The 22,605-nt window shown below is 40.4% G+C and overlaps 1 protein-coding gene and 1 long non-coding RNA gene across 3 annotated transcripts in view; both read left to right on the plus strand.

The window, feature by feature from the left end:
* Positions 1-16,739, plus strand: part of LOC108719749 (neural-cadherin) — a 61,752-nt gene extending 45,013 nt beyond the window's left edge. Inside the window, exons 24-34 of one of the 2 annotated variants that reach the window (XM_041567944.1) lie at positions 1,244-1,371; positions 1,648-1,769; positions 3,286-3,409; positions 3,795-3,975; positions 5,395-5,561; positions 7,053-7,317; positions 7,853-8,033; positions 10,568-10,821; positions 12,432-12,586; positions 13,988-14,068; positions 16,260-16,739. In XM_041567944.1, coding sequence (XP_041423878.1) covers positions 1,244-1,371; positions 1,648-1,769; positions 3,286-3,409; positions 3,795-3,975; positions 5,395-5,561; positions 7,053-7,317; positions 7,853-8,033; positions 10,568-10,821; positions 12,432-12,586; positions 13,988-14,068; positions 16,260-16,670 — 2,069 coding nt within the window. In that variant the 3' untranslated portion in view covers positions 16,671-16,739. The remainder of the gene's footprint in view (positions 1-1,243; positions 1,372-1,647; positions 1,770-3,285; positions 3,410-3,794; positions 3,976-5,394; positions 5,562-7,052; positions 7,318-7,852; positions 8,034-10,567; positions 10,822-12,431; positions 12,587-13,987; positions 14,069-16,259) is intronic. The other variant, XM_041567945.1, reaches the window with a different exon arrangement.
* A 4,137-nt stretch (positions 16,740-20,876) lies between these two features.
* Positions 20,877-22,605, plus strand: LOC121395175. The gene is made up of 2 exons (XR_005962318.1): positions 20,877-21,075; positions 21,163-22,605. It is a non-coding gene; the product is annotated as an uncharacterized LOC121395175 (long non-coding RNA).

Below are 22,605 nucleotides of genomic sequence, written 5' to 3' on the forward strand. Positions count from 1 at the left end.
CTGACCAGCAGATGGCGCTGTTGGTGCAAAATTCATACTATAAAATAGAGACCTGCACTGGTCTGTTTTTTAAAACTTGCACCCAACACATACCTGCTTTCCCCAAGCCTGACATGGACCCGCTTACCTGCCTTTGCAACTCCACAAATTTTCACCCGACCTGCTGCCACAGTGTTTGTCACGAGTCGTGCCGACCCCAAGTGACATCACAGCGAGTGTCTTTAACCATTAGTATGCTTGGATTTTTTGCTGTTTCCCCTGCATTGGCCACTTGTAGCCCCCCCCACACACTGCAAAGGATCGGGTACCCGCGGGGCACCCGCTCACTGGGCAAATGAAGAGTTATCTGCCCGAGTCCCAATCATATTGTGGGTATTCCGCGGGTACCCGACCTGATGCAGGACTCTACTATAAGAAGCACAGAACTTGACCAACATTATATTTATATATATATAAATATATATATATATATATATATATATATATATATATATCTATATATGAAAATTATTGTTTTTATGCATGACTCACTCCGTTTAATGCAGATCATGGTCTATGTACAGGTATATATTAGATTTTATTTGTGAGAAGCATTATAATTTTCAGGTCCAGGCCTGTGAGGCACTTAAAGGACCAGTAACATCAAAAAAATTTAATTATTTTAAAGTAATAAAAATAAAATGCGGTGTTGCCCTGCACTGGTAAAACGGGTGTGTTTGCTTCAGAAACACTACTATTGTTTATATAAATAAGCTGCTGTGTAGCAATGGGGGCAGCCATTCAAAGGAGAAAAGGCTCAGGTTACACAGCAGATAGCAGACAAGCTCTGTAGAACATAATGGTGTTATCTGTTATCCACTATTTAACCTGTGCCATATAGACTTTTTTCAATTTCCACCATTGCTACACAGCAGCTTGTTTATATGAACTATAGTAGTGTTTCTGAAGCAAACAGATCAAGTGCAGAGCAATACTACATGATATTTTCATTACTTTAAAACACATACATTTTTTGGTGTTACTGTTCCTTTAATTCAGCCTTATTATAAGGAATAATATAGAACCCACCGTACATTTTAAATATTTGAAACAACCTTGAAGTTTTAGGATCTATATAAAGCACTTGACCTCCACTTCTCCTCTTGTGACTCGATACCATTTATTTTACACCAGGAGGTACATTATTGCCTATAGCTAATATAAGTAATTCAAAAAGCACTATAACTTTTTTTTTTTAATACAGAACTTCAAAATGGGTCTCCTTTGTTGCTCATTAACCATGGCTCTGGACCACTGCTCCTTCAGTTTAGCACTAAAAAAAATTTGGCCGACCAACGTTGGCATAACATAAGAATTGAGAGCAATGGGAAGGTACGTTTATAGCATATTTACTTGTTATACACTCGTTCCCTGGGTGCCAGGGTTTATACAACATTCTTTACACACACACCTATTCTGTAAGCAGTCAGCGTGGATGAAGATGGATGCCCATGGCTGAATGGCAAGAGATCTAGTTCAATTACAACTAGAAGTTGCCCAACTCTTGGCTTTTTTGGCGAAACGTTTTACACCTACACTGGCACTATATCATAATGATGCCATATTAACAACAATTACCTGTTTAACGATTTCTGTATTTGGGCTCAGAAAGTGAAGATGATCCTTGATCATTGTTCAGATGCCCTCGCGAATGAAGCAGACGGCATTCAGCAGCTTCTCCATGATCGATCGTCTTGTGAAGTTTCAGCAGAAACTCCCGGGAGCAAGAGGTGAGCAATAAATATTAATTCCTGTGCAGGTTATTATTTTCTTTCTAAAATGTATTAGATTTTGGCTATTCAACGTATCAGAGGCCATTCACAGTTTAGGGGGCTCCTATGGGAAAGAGAAGAATTACATACATCTGGGATGTGTAACCTGCAGACCTCCACACTGACCTCCCCACTACACTTCAACCACTAGAGGGCCAAAAGCTGGACATCGTTAAAGGGGAACTATCACAAAAATGAAAATTTAAAGGGCATGTAAAGTCTAAAATAGAATAAGGCTAGAAATGCTGTATTTTGTATACTAAATATAAACATGAACTTACTGCACCACAAGCCTAATCAAACAAATAATTTATGCTTTCAAAGTTGGCTACAGGGGGTCACCATCTTGTAACTTTGTTAAACATCTTTGCAAGACTAAGACTGTGCACATGCTCAGTGTGGTCTGGGCTGCTTAGGGATCATCATAAACAAAGCTGCTTGAGTTCTGCATGGCTGGGAAGTAAGGCGGGGGCTCCCCCTGCTGTACATAAGTATGATTGTTTCCTTGCTCAGCAGTTAGGGACCATCTGACAATTCCTATCCACAGCAGTAAATGAAGGGAGAATTTCACTGCATACACTCAGGTTTCTTATAAAAACGGTACACATTTTTTAATTAAAGTATATTGGAGATAGGTTTCTTTTTCATTAAAGAAAGTAAAAATGTGATTTTATTTTTTTGCCTTTACATGCCCTTTAATATAAGCTTCATCATAATGAAATAAGAAGTTTTCTAAATACAATAAATATACAAGTTTATCATCACTTTCCCTCTCTCAGCATTTGTTTCTCTTCATTCTGTCTTCATGCAGCAGTTGGGTGTCAGCTAATCATTGACAGTTAGATCCAATTTATCTTATAGTGGGGCTCCTTTTGCCTAGAAGATGTATTAGAGCTCACTCTATTAAAATCACCAGACATCATGTCTCTCTACATGCAGAATTTGTGCAAAAGGCAGTTAATTTGTTAGATGTTGTTTGTACTGGAATCAGTTATTTGAGTGAGCTCTAATTCATCTGCTAGGAAAGGCGTCCCCCCATAAGATATATTGGATCTAACTGTCAGTGAATATCTGACACCCAACTGCTGCATGAAGACAGAATGAAGAGATACAGATGCTGAGAGAGGAATATTGAACATGAACTTGATTATTTCAGAAACGATGCAGAATATTTAATTGACTGTATTTAGAAAGTTTCTTATTTCAGTATGATGAAGCTTATATTAAATTTTCGCGATAGTTCTCCTTTAATAAATGTTCTGAAAAAAATCAGTTGTAAGACAATATCATTTTTTTTATACTTTTACCCAAGGGGACCTGTGATGTTTGCGGCCCAGGCATATGTAATTTTGCCCTAACCTAAATCTGTTGCCTAGACTCAAATAGATCAATATAGAGAAATAATCATATACATGCTAAGTTTGATATGAATTCATTTTTATAGCAGGTCTGTTTCCCTGATTCCTTTTATCAGGTTTCTTGATGTTCACCAAACTCTGCAACTTGGAGGCGTGAAATATGTTCTACCGACCCTCCATCCTGCACTTCAGTTCATCGGATTTATTGGCTGCCTCCGGAATCTAAAGGTGGACAGCAAGGTACATATGCAAATTATCAGTTAATTGCCTCATAAAATTGGATGGAAAGGTACCTTTCCCATAATGAATTAAATATCATATATATAGTCCACTAGTGACCTAAAAATTACAGCCACTGCCTGGTACAATATGACCTTTTTATTTTCTTCCAGTTTTATCATTTTAATGAGACTCACCTGAAAATGACTTTCCATTTTTTTTTTAAATTTTTAAATTGGTTTTCTGTATAATGACATTTCATAAAATTCATATTACAGAATATGATTAATGTTAATTACAATGTTAATATATATATATTAATTCTCATGATGTAATGTCTTTTTTTTTCTCTTTCTGAGTTTAGTTGGTAAACGCTGATTATAAAATTTGCTTTGTTTTTTTACAGTTTTATGATTTGGAGCAGCCACTGGAGTCATTAAACAGTATCCCAGGATGCACCATGACTGATGGGCTGTGCACGGTGACTGGATCTCCCCCATGTGGAGGCCATGGCTTCTGCATAAGTGACTTGAACTCCGTCAGATGCGATTGCCACCCAGGTTATCATGGTGACAACTGTGAGACAGGTGCCAACAATAATTCATGTACCTACCGTGTGTCTGCTCTAGAATCAACATATATATAAGTATAGGATGCAGTGGTGTAACTATAGAGGAAACAGACTAGCAGGTCAGCTTTCTCTATAGTATTAAAATGTCCCCTTCCCGTTTTTCTCCTTTAAATTAACGCGCCACTGATAGGATCTGTTATGCAGAAACCCATTATCCAGAAAGCTCAAAATTACAGGAAGGTCATCTCCAAACATTCCCTTTTTCTCTGTATTAATAATACTAATCAAACTTTGTATTTGGTCCCAAATAAGATATAATTAAACCTTATTGGAGTTTAAATAATCCTGTTTTGTTTTATTTAGGGCATGTAAAGTCTAAAATAGAATAAGGCTAGAAATGCTGTATTTTGTATACTAAATATAAACATGAACTTACTACACACAAGCCTAATCAAACAAATAATTTATGCTTTCAAAGTTGGCTACAGGGGGTCACCATCTTGTAACTTTGTTAAACATCTTTGCAAGACTAAGACTGTGCACATGCTCAGTGTGGTCTGGGCTGCTTAGGGATCATCATAAACAAAGCTACTTGAGTTCTGCATGGCTGGGAAGTAAGGCGGGGGCTCCCCCTGCTGTTCATAAGTATGAATGTTTCCCTGCTCAGCAGTTAGGGACCATCTGACAATTCCTATCCACAGCAGTAAATGAAGGGAGAATTTCACTGCATACAGTCAGGTTTCTTATAAAAACGGTACACATTTTTTAATTAAAGTATATTGGAGATAGGTTTCTTTTTCATTAAAGAAAGTAAAAATGGGCTTTTATTTTTTGCCTTTACATGCCCTTTAATAATAATAATAATAATAATAATAATAATAATTCTGTAGATTAAGGTCTGTGAGTAGAAATTGATGACTCACCACACAAAGGTAGAGGCCCTGGTGCACCGCCCTGAGCCCTCAGTACGGGAAGCGGATAAACCAAAAAAGACTTTTGTGATCTTACACGTAAGGCTGTGGACACAATAAACTCCTCACTTTGAATCTATTTGCCTGGTGGAAGATTGCCTTCATTGAGTGCCTGCTCCAAAAGTTTTTTTTGGTTTATTTAATGTTTAAATTATTTTTTTAGTAGATTAAAGTATGGAGATCCAAATTACAGAAAGATCTGAAAAAAAGCCATGTCTTGAGCATTTTGGGTAACAGGTCCCATACCTGTATATTTAAAGTATGTGCTTTGTAAGGTAATAAGAAAGGTTGTGGCCAATCTGCTATAGATAGTGGCACTTTAGGAATATGGAATGTGTATGGTCTTTGATAAAGCTTATTTTAGATCAGTGCCAAGATGCTCTTTAAACTGGTATTTAAAAGTTTTTCCTATTTATTATATGTTATTCAGGTAAAATGGTTCTTCTATGTTTTCTGTCATCTAGTCCTTCAGGAATGGAACTTTGAAAAGAAAAGTTGGATTCATTACCAGTTCCATGTTTTGCTGAGCTTACACTGTTTATCAGTACAGCTGATGGTTCGCACACGCATGGCCTCCTGCACTATCCTAAGCTTAGTATCATCAAACAAATCTGCCTTCTTGAGGCTAGAGGTGAGTATCATTATTATACTTTATATATATATATATATATATATATATATATATATATATATATATATATATATATATATATATATATATATATATATATATTACCTGAGGAACCTCAGTATATATAGAGCAGCTAAGGAACCTCGCAGTGCCCTGGAAACATAAAAGGAGAAGGAAAGTTATCCTGCACTTGGGGTGCGAAGAGGATTGCTCCGTGGTGCTCACTGATATAACCCCTGGCTGATGCAGTTTTCAACTGATAGGAGCACCGGCCCGGGGGTTTCAGGTAAGTAAATACAATCACTTGGGGGTGATTGCCTAACATTTGGCACCCCCAAGTGCAGGATGACTTTCCTTCTCCTTTAAGCTTCATTTATAACTGCAACAGTCAAGTTGAGAACTCATTGACAAAATTTACTCCTATAGATGCTCCTATCAATTTGCAGCAGTGTCAACAGTAACGTAACTAGAGGGGGGTGGGCCCTGGCGCAGGACGCGCAGCCGGGCCCCCCTCTGTACGCCCGGAACTGCACGGGATTCATTGCGCGTGAGCTGCCAGGGGGCCCTGAGGGGGTGCGGGCCACGGCCCAATCACACCCCCTGCTGCCCCGGTAGTTACGCCACTGAGTGTCAATGCACCAGCCCAGCTTGTCTGTCTGGGTTGGTTGATGGGAAATAAAGAGGAGATGTTGAAAGAAAGAACAAGTGAGTGCAGAGAGCTGTGAGTTAGCTGGCCACACACGGGCCGATAAAAGCTGCCTACAGACCGAGTCGGCAGCTTATTGGCCCATGTGTGGGGCTCTCCAATGGGCTTCCCTGATCAATATCTGGCCGAAAGTCGACCAGATGTCGATCGAGCAGTATCTGCTTTAGCGCAGGCGACTTTTCATTATAGCGGATGGGAAGTCACGTGAAGGCAGTTCGGGGGAGATTGTCTCCCAGAAGAAGAGGCGATTAGTCACCAGGTGACTAAATCTCCCCCAAATCTGCTTGTGTGGACTAACCCTTAGTGTAACCGATGATGATCAAATAAAGTGGAGTCAGTTTGGTTTCTGGGAGGTCACTTAGGAAACCATTACAGTAATTAAAATGGGAGAGGAAGAACATGTATTTGTATTTCCCTTGCACCCTTACAGGCCTATTTATTAAAGGTCGATTTTAGCAGTTTTAGATGTTTTGGAAACCACAATTAACATAATTTCTTTAAACCCACAAATGTACTGAACGCTGCACTAAAAAAATATGAAAACCTCTAAAACCTTTTCACACGATTACTAGTGAAAAAAATCCAAAAACCTGTCCGAATTGATTAAAAATGGTTCAATTAGATCAGTGCAGCTCCCATTGACTTCTTGACACAGTTTTGTATTTGAGGTTTTCGTAGTATACTTAATAAATCCTGAGTTTTAGAGAAATAAAAAAAACATATATATGATTAGTGAAAAAAAATAGAAATTTTGAATTTTAGTCTTTTTTTCTGCTTCCTTGAAGGTTGTTGAAGGTCATTTTGCTGTGCGGTTAAATTTTGGAGAAAGAGAGCACTTAATCAGATTGCCAAGTTTAAGGATAGACCATGGCCGTTGGATTCTTCTGAGCTTCGAGCGTTATGACAATTCCTTCACTCTAATGATCAATAAGGGAGGTGGAGATCACGAGGTAACGTCTGTTATGGGGACAAGTCGGCTGTTTGATGTAGATTCTTCATCCATCTTGTTGGGATCCAGCTCACTTGAAGAAGGAAGGAATGATTTCCAGGGTGAGTGATGCCACTATGGCGATGCAAGTCCATTATATATTGAAATCTGAATGTAAGTGAGCAATGCGTTTTGTACAAGTATGGTATCCGTTATCCGGAAACCCGTTATTCAGAAGTTCTGAATTATGGAAAGGATGTCTCCCATTATAATCAAATAATCAATTTTTTTTTTAAATGGTTTCCTTTTTCTCTGTAATAATAAGACAGTACCTTGAACTTGATCCCAACTAAGATATAATTAATCCTTATTGGAAGCAGAATCAGACTATTGGGTTTATTTAATGTTTACATGATTTTCTAGTAGACTTAAGGTATGAAGATCCAAATTATGGAAAGATCCGTTATCCGGAAAACCCCTGGTCCTGAGTATTCTGTATAACAGGTCCTATACCTGTACTGTATTAAAAGGAACATTCAGAATATAGTTAGAAAAAAACTTTAAAGAAGTTCGGTTGTCTTTGAAATGTGAAATAACTTCCAAAATAATGGCAAAAATTTAAAAAACGTATAAAGCACTGACAATATCTCTATGCAGGGTGCCTCCGTGATATTCGATTAAATGGTCACCACCTTCCTATGGACGGATTAGAGAATGGGTACAGCTCAACTGTCAGCGTTCAGGGAGTCAGTCATGGATGTCTTTCAGATGCCTGCAGGAGTCAACCCTGTCAAAGTCCACTCAACTGCATTGATTTATGGAGAAAATATGAGTGCAGGTATTCTGTCTTTAACTGTTAGGCTTTATGAACGTAGTTGCATGGATTAAAGGTCTCTGTGGCACTATAAGCTTTAAAAGAGAAGGAAAGCTACCAAGGTAGTTTATTGCCAATAGATTAGCCACAACAGTGTAAGCTAGCACACAATATTTATTCTTTAGATTGCTCTTCCATACCCGAGTAAACAGCTCTAGACACTGTCTCTGTTTGTTTAGGATAGCAGCTGCCATATTAGCTTGTTGTGACATCACTTCCTGCCTGAGTCTCTCCCTGCTCGCTCATAGCTCTGAGCTCATTACAGCAGGGAGAAAGGAGCAAACTGAGCATGCTCAAGCCTTAGCCCTGGAGGTTTATGCTGAAAACAGGAAGTCTGCTACAGAAGCCCATGAGTACACAATAGAAGGAAAGACATTTTGCTTTTCTTTTGACAGAGGACTCAGAGCAGCATTACTTTGAAGGTTTATTGGTGTATTTATATAGACCTTTCTGATAAAGCTGACTTAATTTTAACCTTTACCTCTCCTTTAAGGCAATGGCACTGGGACATCTTTTGGTCCGTGGAAAATCTTCACTACCATGTCCCAATTTCCTTCCCACCGGCTGTAATGTAAATCGCTGTGAAAACACACAAGTTGCAAAGTAGCTAAACCTTCCTCAAGAGGTAACTTTGCACAACTTCAGAGAGTGGAAGCAAACCTATATTTCCCTACTGGTGATTCACATTACTGCTAGTGGGAAGGAAACTAGAGATGTTTTGTAGCCCATAGTAGCACATATTTAGGCTGCTGTCTGACGGGGAGATTTTGTCGCCCACAATAAATTGTCGCTAGCGACAAATCTCCTGAAAAGCTTCTTCACTGGCAATAATTGAAATGGTGGTGGTGGTGGTAAGACCTACCCATCGGACAGCAGCTTTACCATTGGAGACAAAACATTCAGTGTGCCATTGCCCGTATAGAAGGAAAGGCTTGGTGCACTAGGGGGTGCCAAGTGATTGTATTGACTTACCTGAAACCCCAGGCCGTGCTCCTATCAGCAGAAAACTGCACCAGCCCAAGGTTATACCAGTGAACACCACGGAGCGATCCTCTTCTGGCTTCTTCTTTCTTCAAATTTCCCAGGGCAGACGCATGCGCAGTTGAACGAAATAGCCGACATTTTAGTTAAAGTTCGGCTTTCCACTCTAATAAGCACTCGCAGTTGCGCAAAGAAAGAAGGAGACAGGAGAGGATCACTCCGTGGTGCTCACTGGTAAAACCCCGGGCATGTGAATGCATAGTTTTATCATCAGTCTTTAAGACCAAATTCTTTCCTAGATAGTTGGAAAAAAAACTTAGCAGAGAATAATACACAATGTAATGTGACACTGCAATGAAAACCAAGCATTTAAAATGGACCTGTCACCTAGACACAAAAATCTGTATAATAAAGGTTTTTTTTTAACAAAGTCTGAATTTATCTCAATATTTTCTGCTACAAATGCCGATCAAATCCGCTCGGGTTTTTTACACTTATTTATTATTACATTTTCCTGAAAATTTGCTTTGCGGTAAAAAATCCAATTTTTGAAATTTTTTTTCATTCGATTTTCACGAATTTCATGATTTTTTCGGAATTTTCCCCCATAAACTTCGTGGCATTGTACAAAAACCCAGCGTACATCAAAAAATCATTGGGAATTCACCCATTGACTTATATGCAACCTCGACAGGTCTGAGATGCCGGATTTTCAGATTTGGACTTTTCCATCCTCAGCGTTTAATAAATTCCGAAAAAATCGTGATTTTTTAAAAGTCTGATTTTATTAAAAAAAAATCACAAATTTTTCATGATTTTTGCATTCGTAGTTTAGTAAATAATCCCCTAAAAGTATGTTTCAAATTAAACATGAAATCCAATTTCTATTTTTTATTAAAGCATTCACAGCTTTTGTAAGATTATTTAAAAATCTCAGCTGTCAATCAAATATTGTCTGCCCCTCCTCTATGCCTTAGGCAATTACTTTCACTTTCCATTCAGCACTTCCTAGATGTCACTGCTCTCCACACATTCCCCCAGTTCTCTTCACCATTTAATTGTGTAGCCAGGGCATGGGGATGGACATCAGGTCCCCCATTCTGGTGATTCTGAGATGATACAAGGCTTGTCTTAATAACAGTGTCCACAAAATGGCTCCTGCCTGATTGTTATAATTATGAATTCCCAGAATGAAGGAAGAAAGATTCAAATAATTCATATAGTGTAATTAAAGTCCATTTTGCTTGACTAATGTGATAAAATAGGATTTTGAATAATTTTTTTGGGTGACGGGTCCCCTTTAAACAACATTCATGGTGGAAGAAACCACATAGCTGTTCTTTGTGAAACCATATTGTTGGTGGTTCATGTTTGATAGGATAGATCCATAATGGCCCTGCTTATGAAAGATGAAACCACATTAGCTTTGGTCATGATGAGAGAAGCAGTTCATGAAGAATAAAGCCACACCTGTACCTGTATTGTTATTTTACACCAATGTGCTTTTTTCCTTTTAGGTGCCCAGCAGGTGAGGTTGAAGTTATAAATAACATGACTGGCCAGAAGCAATGTTATCCATCCCCGTGTATGAGATGGAGTTGCCGAAATGGAGGCACTTGCGTTGCTCAGTCCCATCAGAAGTATGTTTGCCAGTGTAGAGATGGATACAAAGGAAGAATATGTGAAAGCATCCAGATAAATACAGCCAGGATGATTGGCCTGAGCTCGGGATCAATTCTAGCCATCAGCATGTGTCTGCTTATCTTCATAGGTAGGGCACGAGTATAAGCCAACTGCTGTTTAAAGGGATACTGTCATGGGAAAAAATGTTTTTTTTGGGGGTTTTTTTCAAAACACATCAGTTAATAGTGCTGCTCCAGCAGAATTCTGCACTGAAATCCGTTTCTCAAAAGACCAAACAGATTTGTTTATATTTAATTTTGAAATATGACATGGAGTTGGACATATTGTCAGTTTCCTAGCAGCCCCCAGTCATGTGACTTGTGCTCTGTACTTCTTTACTGCTGTACTGCAAGTTGGAGTGATATCACCCCCCAGCAACAACAGAACAATGGGAAGGTAACCAGATAGCAGTTTCCTAACACAAGATAACAGCTGCCTGGTAGATCTAGGAACAGCACTTAATGAAGAAAAAAAAAGGAAAATCCAGGTCCCACTGTGACACATTCAGTTACATTGAGTAGTAGAAACAACAGCCTGCCAGAAAGCAGTTCCATCCTAAAGTACTGGCTCTTTCTGAAAGCACATGATCAGCAAAATGTCCTGAGATGCACCTACACACCAATATTACAACTTATAAAAAAAATACACTTGCTGGTTCAAGAATTAAATGTTATAGTGTTGAGTGAATTATTTGCAGTGTAAACAGTGTCATTTAGAAATAAAAAATACATCATAAAAACCATGGCAGAATCCCTTTAATGTTTGATTTCATTAAACATGTATTAGATACAATCATTAGATGTAACAAGTCTGCCATGTGACTATAGCATGTATTTATCAATGCTACAGGCACAAATGCTGGAGTGTTAAGGGACACAAAATCAGTTTTGCTCCTGGCAGGTCCCTTAAGAGACCATTACAGTAATTAAAATGGGAGAGGAAGAGTACATGTATTTTTATTTCAGTTAGTAAGGAAGTTATAGAAACTTTTTTTTCCTGTTTCCTTAAAGGGGTTGTTCACCTTCAAACAACTAGTTGTTTTCAGATAGATCACCAGAAATAACGACTTTTTCCAATAACTTTCTATCTTCTATGTCTGACCGTTTTTCTAATATTGAAGTGTAAAGTGTCATTTTTCACCTTCTGAAGCAGCCCTGGGAGGGCGGGTCGCCGACCCTGTAAACTGTTCTAAATTGATACATTTAGTTGATCCATTTCTTATCTTTGTCCCTGCTGAGCAGAATCTCTGGGTTTCATTGCAAGCAGTTGTTAGAATTGACACAATAGTTGCTGATACTCCAGAGATGCTGCTGAGAAATGTATCAACTAAATGTTGCAAAATTGTTACAGTTCAGAGTCTGCACCTGAATTACTGAGCTGCCAGACTCAAACACCAGAGACAGGAATATTCAACTTTAAACTTAGATTTTGAAAAAACAGTAAAAAATAAATAATGTAAAGTAATTGAAAAAAGTCTTTATTTTTGGGGAAAACAACTGAATTGAAAAAAAAGTGTTTAAAGGTGAACTACCCCTTTAAAGGTTATTGAAGGAATTCTCGTGGTTACATTCTGGAGAAAAGAGCATTTAATCAGATTGGCAAGTTTAAGAATAGACCTTGGCCACTGAACTCTTCTAACTAATTTGGATGATTGTTCGTTTTAAAGCTGTTTGTTTCTTTTTCAACATTTTTTTGCAGCTTTGTTGGTATCCTACACAGTGTGGAGTCAGTGGGGAAGCTCCAAGTTCCGTAAAGGTGGCGTTTATCATATACCCCCCGAGCGTGAGAGCTGGGAGGACATTAGGGAGAGTGTCATTACTTTCAGTGAGGAGAGTGGAGTAGAGCACAACCAGGTAAATATTAGCATTGACGAATATTTTATGTTTTTATAGAAACAGAAATTGTATTTGTCAAAATACTCTTTTTCTTCAATCAGATACTGGGTTGGTCTAAGCCCTGGCTGGCAATCTGTAGTCAAGTCCAAAGTGGCAATCTATTGATTCTGGCCAGAGGGACTGCTGATAGATGCCATAGCCAGTGACTGTTTAGAGGGCTGGTGGGGGGATGTTTGGACGTCTGTGTACTTGAAACACCAGGATCTATTTTGATTCCCAGTTTGATTCCCAGTTCGGACATGGGTTGGTTTGAGGGTGGGTGTAATAATCCTACTAATTTCTGCACAGTACAGTACAAGGGGTATAGTATTATCCTTGGATCGCTAAAGGTGGCCATAGACACACAGATCATATTGTACAAAACTAATTTTCATACAATATTCGATGCATGTATGGTGGGAAACAGGGCCGAGCCAGATGGGCTGGGCGCCCCAAGTAAGTGGTCAGCTACGTTGCCCCCTTCACTGTGCGCGCGCATACGTGACCGATCGCATACTTAAGTGCACGCATGCGTGCTGGAAGCAGTCTCACAGCGCACGCCACCCTGATGTCAGATAGGCGCATGCGTACACGGAACAGAACGACAGACTGGACAGGGGTAGGCAGCATTTAAATGTACGTTCCGGGCGCCCCCCAAGCTTTGCGCCCTAGGCACGAGCCTACTCTGCCTACCCCTAGTTCCAGCCCTGGTGGGAAAAGAGCCGACCGATATCGGCAGAAGACTTGGATATTGGTCGGCTCACCGATTGTGCTGGACGGAACATTTTGATCGGGTGCCTGTATATATGACGATGCAGCTCTACACGTGTATACTGAAACAAATGATCTTTCTTGGAAAGATCTTTTCCAAGAAAGATCGTAATTGTTACGTCTATGGCCACCTTAAGAACCATTCCATGCAGAAGGCCTTTATTGAAAACATACACAAACTTCTTTATATCTGGTACCATCATAGAACACTAAACCATGCCTAACATATACATGGCACTGAACTAGGCACCTAGACTTCATTTGTTTAGACTTAATTTGTTATTTGTTTTGGAGTCCCTTTGTCAGTATGATGCCATGTATATTTAAGCACCATGCTCCAATAGGTTTGTATTGGAGTGAAGACCAAATTCCTGATCAGGACTTATTGTTTTTGTATTATATCTATGCCCTTGCACGGATGGGGTGTGCACTGCTATTAAAATAAATATTATACACTTTTTATTTAAATAATCAATGTTGAGTTGTGATGGCAATTTTAGCCAAAATGCCTGAATATGGCTACGTGGACCATAAACTTAATCATCCAATTGCCTTTGCACAAGTGACATTATTTGAGTCGAAAGGGGACAGTGTTAAAAAAAAGTGTAGTCTGTTTGCTTTTATTTTCAGTGCTGGAAGAAAGCAAGTAAAGCAAGTGGCGAAGCAGTCCACAAGAATACAAAGACTATTGTAAGTACTGGCTAATCTCAATGTGTCTTGTCACTGTCTGTTAAAGTCATATAGAAAAGCACATTGGACAAAGATAAAGACAAGTTCCCAGTAGAGTCCTGCGGGGGTCCATTTTTTGGAACCCGTACCCGACCCATACCCGCAACCTGCAATCCGCAACCCGGACCTGCGACCCGCTGACCATCAAGAATCAGGAAGTGCTGTCATTGTAAACCGGAAGTGACGTCATCGGAAGTAGACGTGATCAGAAAAAAGGAGTAAAAATCGCTATTGAGAAGTCTCAGAACTTCTACCCGCAGTGTACCGCAGGTTTTTGCTGGTAACCTGCGGGGGACCCGACCCGCTGAAGGACTGTAGTTCCCAGTTGCTAGGATGCTAGTGTTTATATCAGGGGTGTCCAAACTTTTGGCTCGCCGCACCACATTGGAAAAAGAAAAATTGTCTGGGGCCACAAATGAAATACACAAACACGTTTGATTTGTAAAAGTAATGGAAATACACAGAAAAGAACTACAATGCCAGTTGGATAACCAGATGGAGCTATACATTGGAATATGGGACACCTGGATATTAAATAACTTATTATTATATTATTATTACTAACTGGCCAATGGGCAGAGTCCCTCCTCCTCCTATATCCTTTGCAACATGACGTTTCCTCCGGAACCAAGCTGGGCCGCATTCATATGCATCCTGGGCCGCATGTGGCCCTCGGACCGCAGTTTGGACACCCCTGGTTTATATCATGGACAAAGTCAGCCACTGTTTGTGCACTTATCTTTTACTGTACTAGGGCCTCTTCTGTGGAAATGCCCCCTTGAGTTGGAGTACTGTGGACCCCTGATCAGTAACGTAACCAGCGGGGGGTGGGCCCTGGATGTCCACCTCCTCCATACGTGACTTTCCACCCGGCTTCAGTGGTGCGCGAGCTGCTGGGGGGCCCTGGTCTAATTGCACCCCCTGCTCCCCCGGAAGTTCTGCGACTGCCCCAGATGCCTGGGGAAGAAGGCACACCATTGCAGCTTTTTTTGAGCTACAACTTCCATAGTCCCACAGCAGCCTCTACTTACATATTCTGAAAATATCTAATAATGCGTTGCGATTTATGTTTTTCCCCTACGCTGCTGTGGGTCCAACCTGTAATAGCTTCATGTATGTCGCAGAGAAACCCCTCTGTTGTTCCATTAGGCAGGCAAAAGCTTTACCCCTATGCTTTAGAGCAGTGGTCCCCAACGAGTGGCTCGTGAGCAACCAACCCCTTGGATGTTGCTCCCAGTGGCCTAAAAGCAGGTGCTAATTTTTTAATTACAGGCTTGGAGGCAAGTTTTGTTGCATAAAAAACAGTTGTACTGACAAACAGAGTCTCCTGTAGGCTGCCAGTCCATGTAGGAGCTAGCAAATGGCCAATCACAGCCCTTATATGGCACCCCAGGAACTTTTTGCATGCTTGTGTTGCTTCCCAACTCTTTTTAACTTTGAATGTGGCTGATAGGTAAAAAAAAAGTTGGGGACCACTGTTTTAGAGCCTCAATAGCTGAGCACACAGACATTTATTTATTTTCTTAATTAATAAGACCTATTACTAGGGTGGACTTGGCACTAGAAATGATCTGCCATTGGCAGGCAGTTTACTCAATTTCCATGAGAGCAATGGATGTTAATTCTTCAATTTTATTGGCTCACCTAAAGTCTAACTTAAAGGAACAGTAAAGTCAAAAAATGAAAGTGTTTTAAAGTTAAAAAAATTATATAATGCAGTGTTGCCCTGCACTGGTAAAACGGCTGTGTTTGCTTCAGAAACACTACTATTGTTTATATAAATAAACTAGCTAAACTAGCAATGGGGGGCAGCCATGCACAGGAGAAAAGGCTCAGGTTACAAAGCAATAGCAGATAAGCTCTGTAGAACATAATGGTGTTATCTGTTATCCACTATTTAACCTGTGCCATATAGCCTTTTTCAATTGAAACTTGTTTATATGAACAATAGTAGTGTTTCTGAAGCAAACACATCAGTTTTACCAGTGCAGGGCAACATTGCATTATATTTTTATTACTTAAAAACATTTTCAGTGTTCCTTTATTGCCAGCCATACTGCAGCCCATGGGGTGAGATATTGTGTTCCACTGACTTTTGGAAAATGTCTCTATTAAACCCACTAAGGTAGCTTTGCTCTTTGTTTTTTTTTAGAATGGATACAATAAGCATAAACCGAAAAGGTCACTCCGAGAAAATGCCCAGCAGCTCTGCTCTTCTGCTAATGACTTTGCACTTACAAGGTCACATCAACGATCAGAGGAAAGTCCCCTGAGAAATGCCATTTTTCATAAGTTAGAAACATCTACAGAGACTAGAGCTCCCAGCTTTCAGGTATATGCACCCCAAATGATTTGGGCAGCAGATAATGACATGAAAAGCCATCCACTTGACCTGCTTCATAATTACTCCACCGAAGGCCAAGGTTCTCCAACGGGGAGCCTCAGTTCCCTGGACACCTCCAGTGTTGATGAAGACTTAAATTATGACTATCTCCAAGAATGGGGATGTAAATTTGATAGACTCAAGGAACTGTACTACTCCCCCAGTGACAAGGATACATAGTTACTAAGGACTGGGAATATTTTGGACAATTAATGCCTTGTGGTAAATAAAATTCCGGGATACATTTTGTCTCTTGAACAAATTTATTTGTTTACAAAAGTAACAGAATAAATTAAAAGTATTAGTTATTCTTATATGAAAGATATGTTAAGAGATAACTCTAACTCTGGAGTCAAGCCAGGAACCTGTCATGATTTTTATGGTGGTGTTTTTATTTCTAAATTACACTGTTTACACTACCATGTAAAATGTAATACCTAACTCAACAAGTGTATTTTTTTATTGTAATATTGGTGTGTAGGCGCCATCTCAGGTAATTTTGCCTGGTCATGTGCTTTCAGACAGAGCCGAACTGCTTTCTAACAGGCAGTGGAAAATGGATTTTTACTATTGAGGGTGGTTATTATATCTACCAGGGAGCTGTTATCTGGTTACCTTCCCACTGTTCTGTCGTTAGGCTGCTGGGGGTGAAAAGGGGTTGATATCACTCCAAGAGTGAAGAGTGACTGAAGTTTATCAGAGCACAAGTCACATGACTGGGGGCACCTGGGAAAATGACAATATGTCTAGCCCCAAGTCAGATTTCAATATTAAATATAAAAAATCAGTTTGCTCTTTTGAAAAATTTATTTCAGTGCAGATGTCTGCAGGAGCAGCAGTATTAACTGATGCATTTTGGAAAAAAAACAAGTTTTCCCATGACACTGGGCCAAGTGAACAGCCAGCAAGTCTAAGCTAATTCTTCCCATATACACGCTTCTGCTACCTCACTTCCTGACCCAAGCATTTGTTTTTGTAGTTTAAACACTTGCTCTTAACTGTTGCTCTAGCTCCTCTTGACTGGTCCTGCTTGTTCCCATCTCTGCGCCATCTCCTGCCTGTTCCTGACTCTGTACCTGCTCCTACCTGTTTCATCTTTGCACCTGTTCCTGCCTGTTTCCATCTCTGGCCTGCGCCAACACCTGGATTTTGGCTGCCTCTTTTGCAGTACCTGTTTGTATGATAACTGCTGTTGCCTGAAATCTAATTCCTCCCCCTTCAGAATCCTTTACAATTACTAGCATTTTACATACTGGAATAGGAGGTATTGTTTGACAATAATGGGTTATAAAAAAACTTTTGGAAGCAGAAACTTCTGGCTGCTGGATTAAGAGGTTGTAATGTTGGTGGTGGCCCACAGTCACAATGTCCTTAAATAGGAAAAAAATGAAATTACGGTATCATTCTCTTAGGGGGTTATTTATCAAAGGTCGAATTTCGAAGTTATGTGAATTTTTTTTAACTCAAATAAAATAGAATCTACTCACAACTCGAGTGGGAGGTTATTTATGAAAAACCTCTAACATTCGATCAAATTCGAATTGTTTTGCCTCCAAAAAAAAAAAAAACAAGATTGTCAGGAAGGCTATTGACATCTTCAAATGCTTCAACGGACCTCTGCCATTGACTTGTACATAAACTCAGCAGGTTTTAGGTGGCGAAGTATCGAATTAGAACTATTTCTATGGTCGAGGCAAAATAAATCTCAAATTCAAGTTGGTGCTTTTAAATGAGAAGTCATAGCAGGATGACACAGAGGCAATGTCATATATAAATACCTCACAACTCATAGCAGGATGGCACCATGGCAATTCCATTTATAGTATGCATTTACAAAGCTCCGGCCAGGGGGAAAAAAAGCTCCTGTATAGAGGGGATGGAAATTAATGAAAATAAAGAAGTAGCGGGATACCATCCCACTGCATCCCACCCCAATTCAAGCACTGATTCAAGACCAATAAAGCTAACAGAAGGTGAGAGTAACTTCACAAGAAATGCACTCCTCTATTTAGGTAATTGACAATAAATTGTAAAAAAAAAGTGCCTCTGCGTAATACTGGATCATTGTATTTTTCAATGCTGCCATCTAGTGACCAAACTCAATAGGGCAGAAAAGAACTACGTCCAAAGACAAGTGCTGTCGTTGGCGAATTATGGAGGATGCAATTACATGGTAAACCATGACAAACTTTTGTGTTTTGAAAAACAATTTGTTTTGTGTTTGTGTTTTATCAATTGTTTTATAAAAACAATTGAATTTGTTTTATAAATTATTTTATTTACATTATGGCAATAGGTAGCATTAAGAATGCAAAGAAGCATTGTGAATCTTTGCTCTGGTATTAAGGGGGTTATTTATCAAATTCAGAATTTATCAGATTTTTTACAATAAGAAAGTCCGACCAAACTAGAATCCACGATTTGACCTTATTTATTATTAAAAAAGTACAATTTAAGCGGATCTGACCTTTTTCCCGAATGCCCAGAATTTTTTGGATTTTTGGCCGAAAAGTCCGGAATAATTGGATTTTCGGGCTAATTCTAGCACAGATCACAGAAATTTCCTTATAAAATAGGGACCTCTCCCAATGACTTATATACAACCTCGGCAGGTCTGAGATGGCGGATTTTCAGAATCAATCGTGAAAAAAATCAATTTTTTTCACTAAAAATTTAAATTTTCTGTTTTTTGGAGTTTTTAACAAAAAAACTTTATGGGGGTTATTTATCAAGGTCCAAATTTATCTCAGTACCGTATATACTCAAGTATAAGCTGAGTTTTTCAGTACCCAAAATGTGCTGAAAAAGTCTACCTCGGCTTATACTCGAGTCAGCTGATTGCTCCTGCGTGCGCTCTGCTAGGGAAGAACTAAAAGGTATACCGGAATGTTAAAGTTGCTGCTTACTGACTGATCTGAAGCATGCTGCCGTGCTGCCCATACTTCTCCCTCCTCGTGGCTTGATCCTTCTTCCTTAGCCCTCAGCCCCTCCCCTCTCAGCTCTTGTCACTCAGTCCTCCCTCCTCAGCCCTTCCCCTCTTAACCCTCCGTGCTCTGCATTCAAGTTTGTGAGCTAGCGTTGTCATTTCAGCTTTGAGCACGGAGGGGAAGGGCTGAGGAGGGAGGACTGAGTGACGAGAGCTGAGAGGGGAGGGGCTGAGAGCTAAGGAAGGAGGATCAAGCCATGAGGGGGGAGAAGTATGGGCAGCACGGAGGAGTCACTGCTGTCTTCGGATCAGTGAGTAAGCAGCAACTTTAACATACTGGCATGGGCTTCCACATAATAGGGCAAGGGAGGGGTGCTTCCCCCCCCCTGGAATTTTGTCCCCTTCATTAGCTGCCCTACTGTACAGTTTTCAAGCTATTTTATAATGCGTCCGGTACAAAGACTCATGAGTCTGCACAATGGACAACCCTTACTGGCTTCTTGCTCCCCAAGCGCTGCAAGACAGCCATGTAAACCATTTAGGAAACCAAAATATGGGTATTAATAATTTGAGTGATATGTTGTCTTCCTTGCCCCCCCCCCGGAAAATTTTCTGCGGACGCCCATGCATACCAGTATACTTTTTAGAAGTTTGCTGATTTGCATTTGCATTGTAAAACAAAACCGTACAATACAGTGTGTACAATACAGTGTGTACAATACAGTGTGTATAATACAGTGTAAAACATTATGGGATTATTATTGTCAACAAAGATGCTGGGCAATACCAAAGACACTCATCTGATCTTCACTAAATTTCTTTTACTTAAGTGCCAGTTCTTCCCTAGCAGAGTGCACGCAGGAGCGTGTGTTCTGCTGAACATGTCCCAAAATGCATTTCTCACCCTAGGCTTATACTTAAATTTTCCCAGTTTTCTTAGGTAAATTTAGGTACCTCGGCTTATACTCGGGTCGGCTTATACTCGGATAGAAATCCGAGCAACTCCGATTGCCCGAAAGGACCTTATTTATAAAGAAAAAAGACTGAAAAAATAGGGTTGTGTCATGATCGGCACCCTATATCCAGAACCCAAGCTAAGCTCCTTGGTCTCGGATCTCACTTCTGCCTTTAACCGCCGCCTTTCACCTCGGGAGGAGCCCTCGACTAATTGGATGCAGCCAGGTCTTAACAGAGATAGGAGCAAAGCTAACAGTTCTGGACTAGCAAAGGGGCATGATTGTCTCACCAGGATACTGGAAGAACACCACCAGGCAGGCCGGGCCGGCACAAGCAGTTTGAATAGTCAGACAGGCCAGAATCAGGATTAGAGATTTTAGAATAGTCGGAGGACAGGCAAAGGTTCAGGATTGGAGAGATCAACGTAGTCACAGACAGGCAAGGTCAGGATTGGAGAGTCAGAGTAGTCACAGACAGGCAGGATCAGGATTGGAGAAGTCAGAGTAGTCAAACAGGCAGGCAAATTGAACCTAACAACGGGCAGTTAACAGAACACTGAATTCCCCTTTTATACATTTTCAATTTCACGCCCCTGTGTGTGACGTCATCACGCCGGCGCATAAACCAGGAATTGCGCGCCATAGAGGAACCGGCAGAGCAAGGAACAGGAGCAGCGCAGCGGGCGTCCACTAGACCACCAGGGTAAGATTCCCTTACAGTCGGGCAAACTTCGGAGCTTTCCCCAAAAACTCGTTTTTGGAGTTTTTTTTTACACAGAGTTTTTTGCAGAGAAACCACTCATCGGATATCGGTACAGACATCAGCACAGCTGCGCAGACACTGGGACCTTCCCGTTGACTTATACAGGACCTCGAGAGCTTTTAGATCCCGGAGTTTCGGATTCAGTTTTTAAACCATCAGACTTTAATAAATTTTGAAAAATTCGCAGTTTTTTTTTTCCTCCGAAAACTACAAATTATTCGAGGTTCGGATATTCAGAGCTTGATAAATAACCCCCTAAATGTATATCAGAGAAGTGATCAGCTCACATCTGATCATTAGATCAACAAAAATATAATGACATTTCACATAAGTCAGGAACACTTTGGGCCCCCAACAGTCCTGATAACCCCGGCAGCTGCAGGGTCTGCTGTTCCTTTTAGTAAGCCCTGGCCAAGGGGTGCAGTAAAGCAATATAAAAAAACAGCAAAACACTGGCTGGCTTGTTTGAGAATTGTGGGTTGTGTGAGCAGAAACAGTTAAGGCATGGTCATATGTTTATGTGCTAATACTGGAGCCTTGTCTTCAAAAACATAAACACAGCTATTTACATTTCAATCACTGAAAGACAGATAAGCTTATCCTGCACATTCCAGTCTCCTGGGGGGGCAGCAAGAACAAATTGATGAAACAAATCCAGTGAAACCAGTTTCTCTTCCTTTGGTTTTGGTGAATGTTCTGTATACTCTACTTCAATGATCCCCAACCAGTGTCTCAGGAGCAACATGTTGCTCACCAACCCCTTGGATGTTATTCTCAGTGGCCTCAAAACAGTTGCTTTTTTTTAATTCCAGGTTTGGAGGCAGGTTTTGGTTGCAGAAAAACCAGGTGTACCACCAAACAGAGCCTCCTGTAGACTGTCGACATAGGCACTACCATACAGTCAATCACAGCTAGGGTTGCCACCTTTTCCTAATTTTTTTACCAACTGCTGGGGGGGCGGGCACAAAAAGGGGCGGAGTGTGACATCAAAAGGATCGGGTCATGATGTAAAGGGGCAGTACCGCGGTACGCAGATTTCAAGACGGAGGAATTTGTAATACTGGCCCCGGCCTTGGCAGGTGTTTTACAGGCTAGGCTGATATTAATCACATCCCTTATTTGGCACAACCCGGGATTTTTTTCGTGCTTGTGTTGCTCCCCAATTCTTTTGAATGTGGCTCATAGGTAGAAAAAAGTTGGGGATCCCTGCTCTACTTGCTAGCTTTCTGAAGGTGGGGTACATACACATGCTTTACGGTTCTGAAGAATATTAAGTGGGGCAGGTCCGGACTGGCAATCTATGGGTTCTGGTAAATGCAAGAGGGGCTGCTGTAAGATGCCATAGACACTCACTATTTAGTGAGCTCTTGAGCCCTCTGTGTACTTGGAATGTCAGGACCTATTTTGACTCCCAGTCCAGACCTGGGGTGGGGGCTGAGAAGATGAACCGAGGGAAACAGGGCATTTTGC

The sequence above is a fragment of the Xenopus laevis genome, chromosome 6S (genome assembly GCF_017654675.1).
Source record: "Xenopus laevis strain J_2021 chromosome 6S, Xenopus_laevis_v10.1, whole genome shotgun sequence".
NCBI classification, from domain to species: Eukaryota; Metazoa; Chordata; class Amphibia; order Anura; family Pipidae; genus Xenopus; species Xenopus laevis.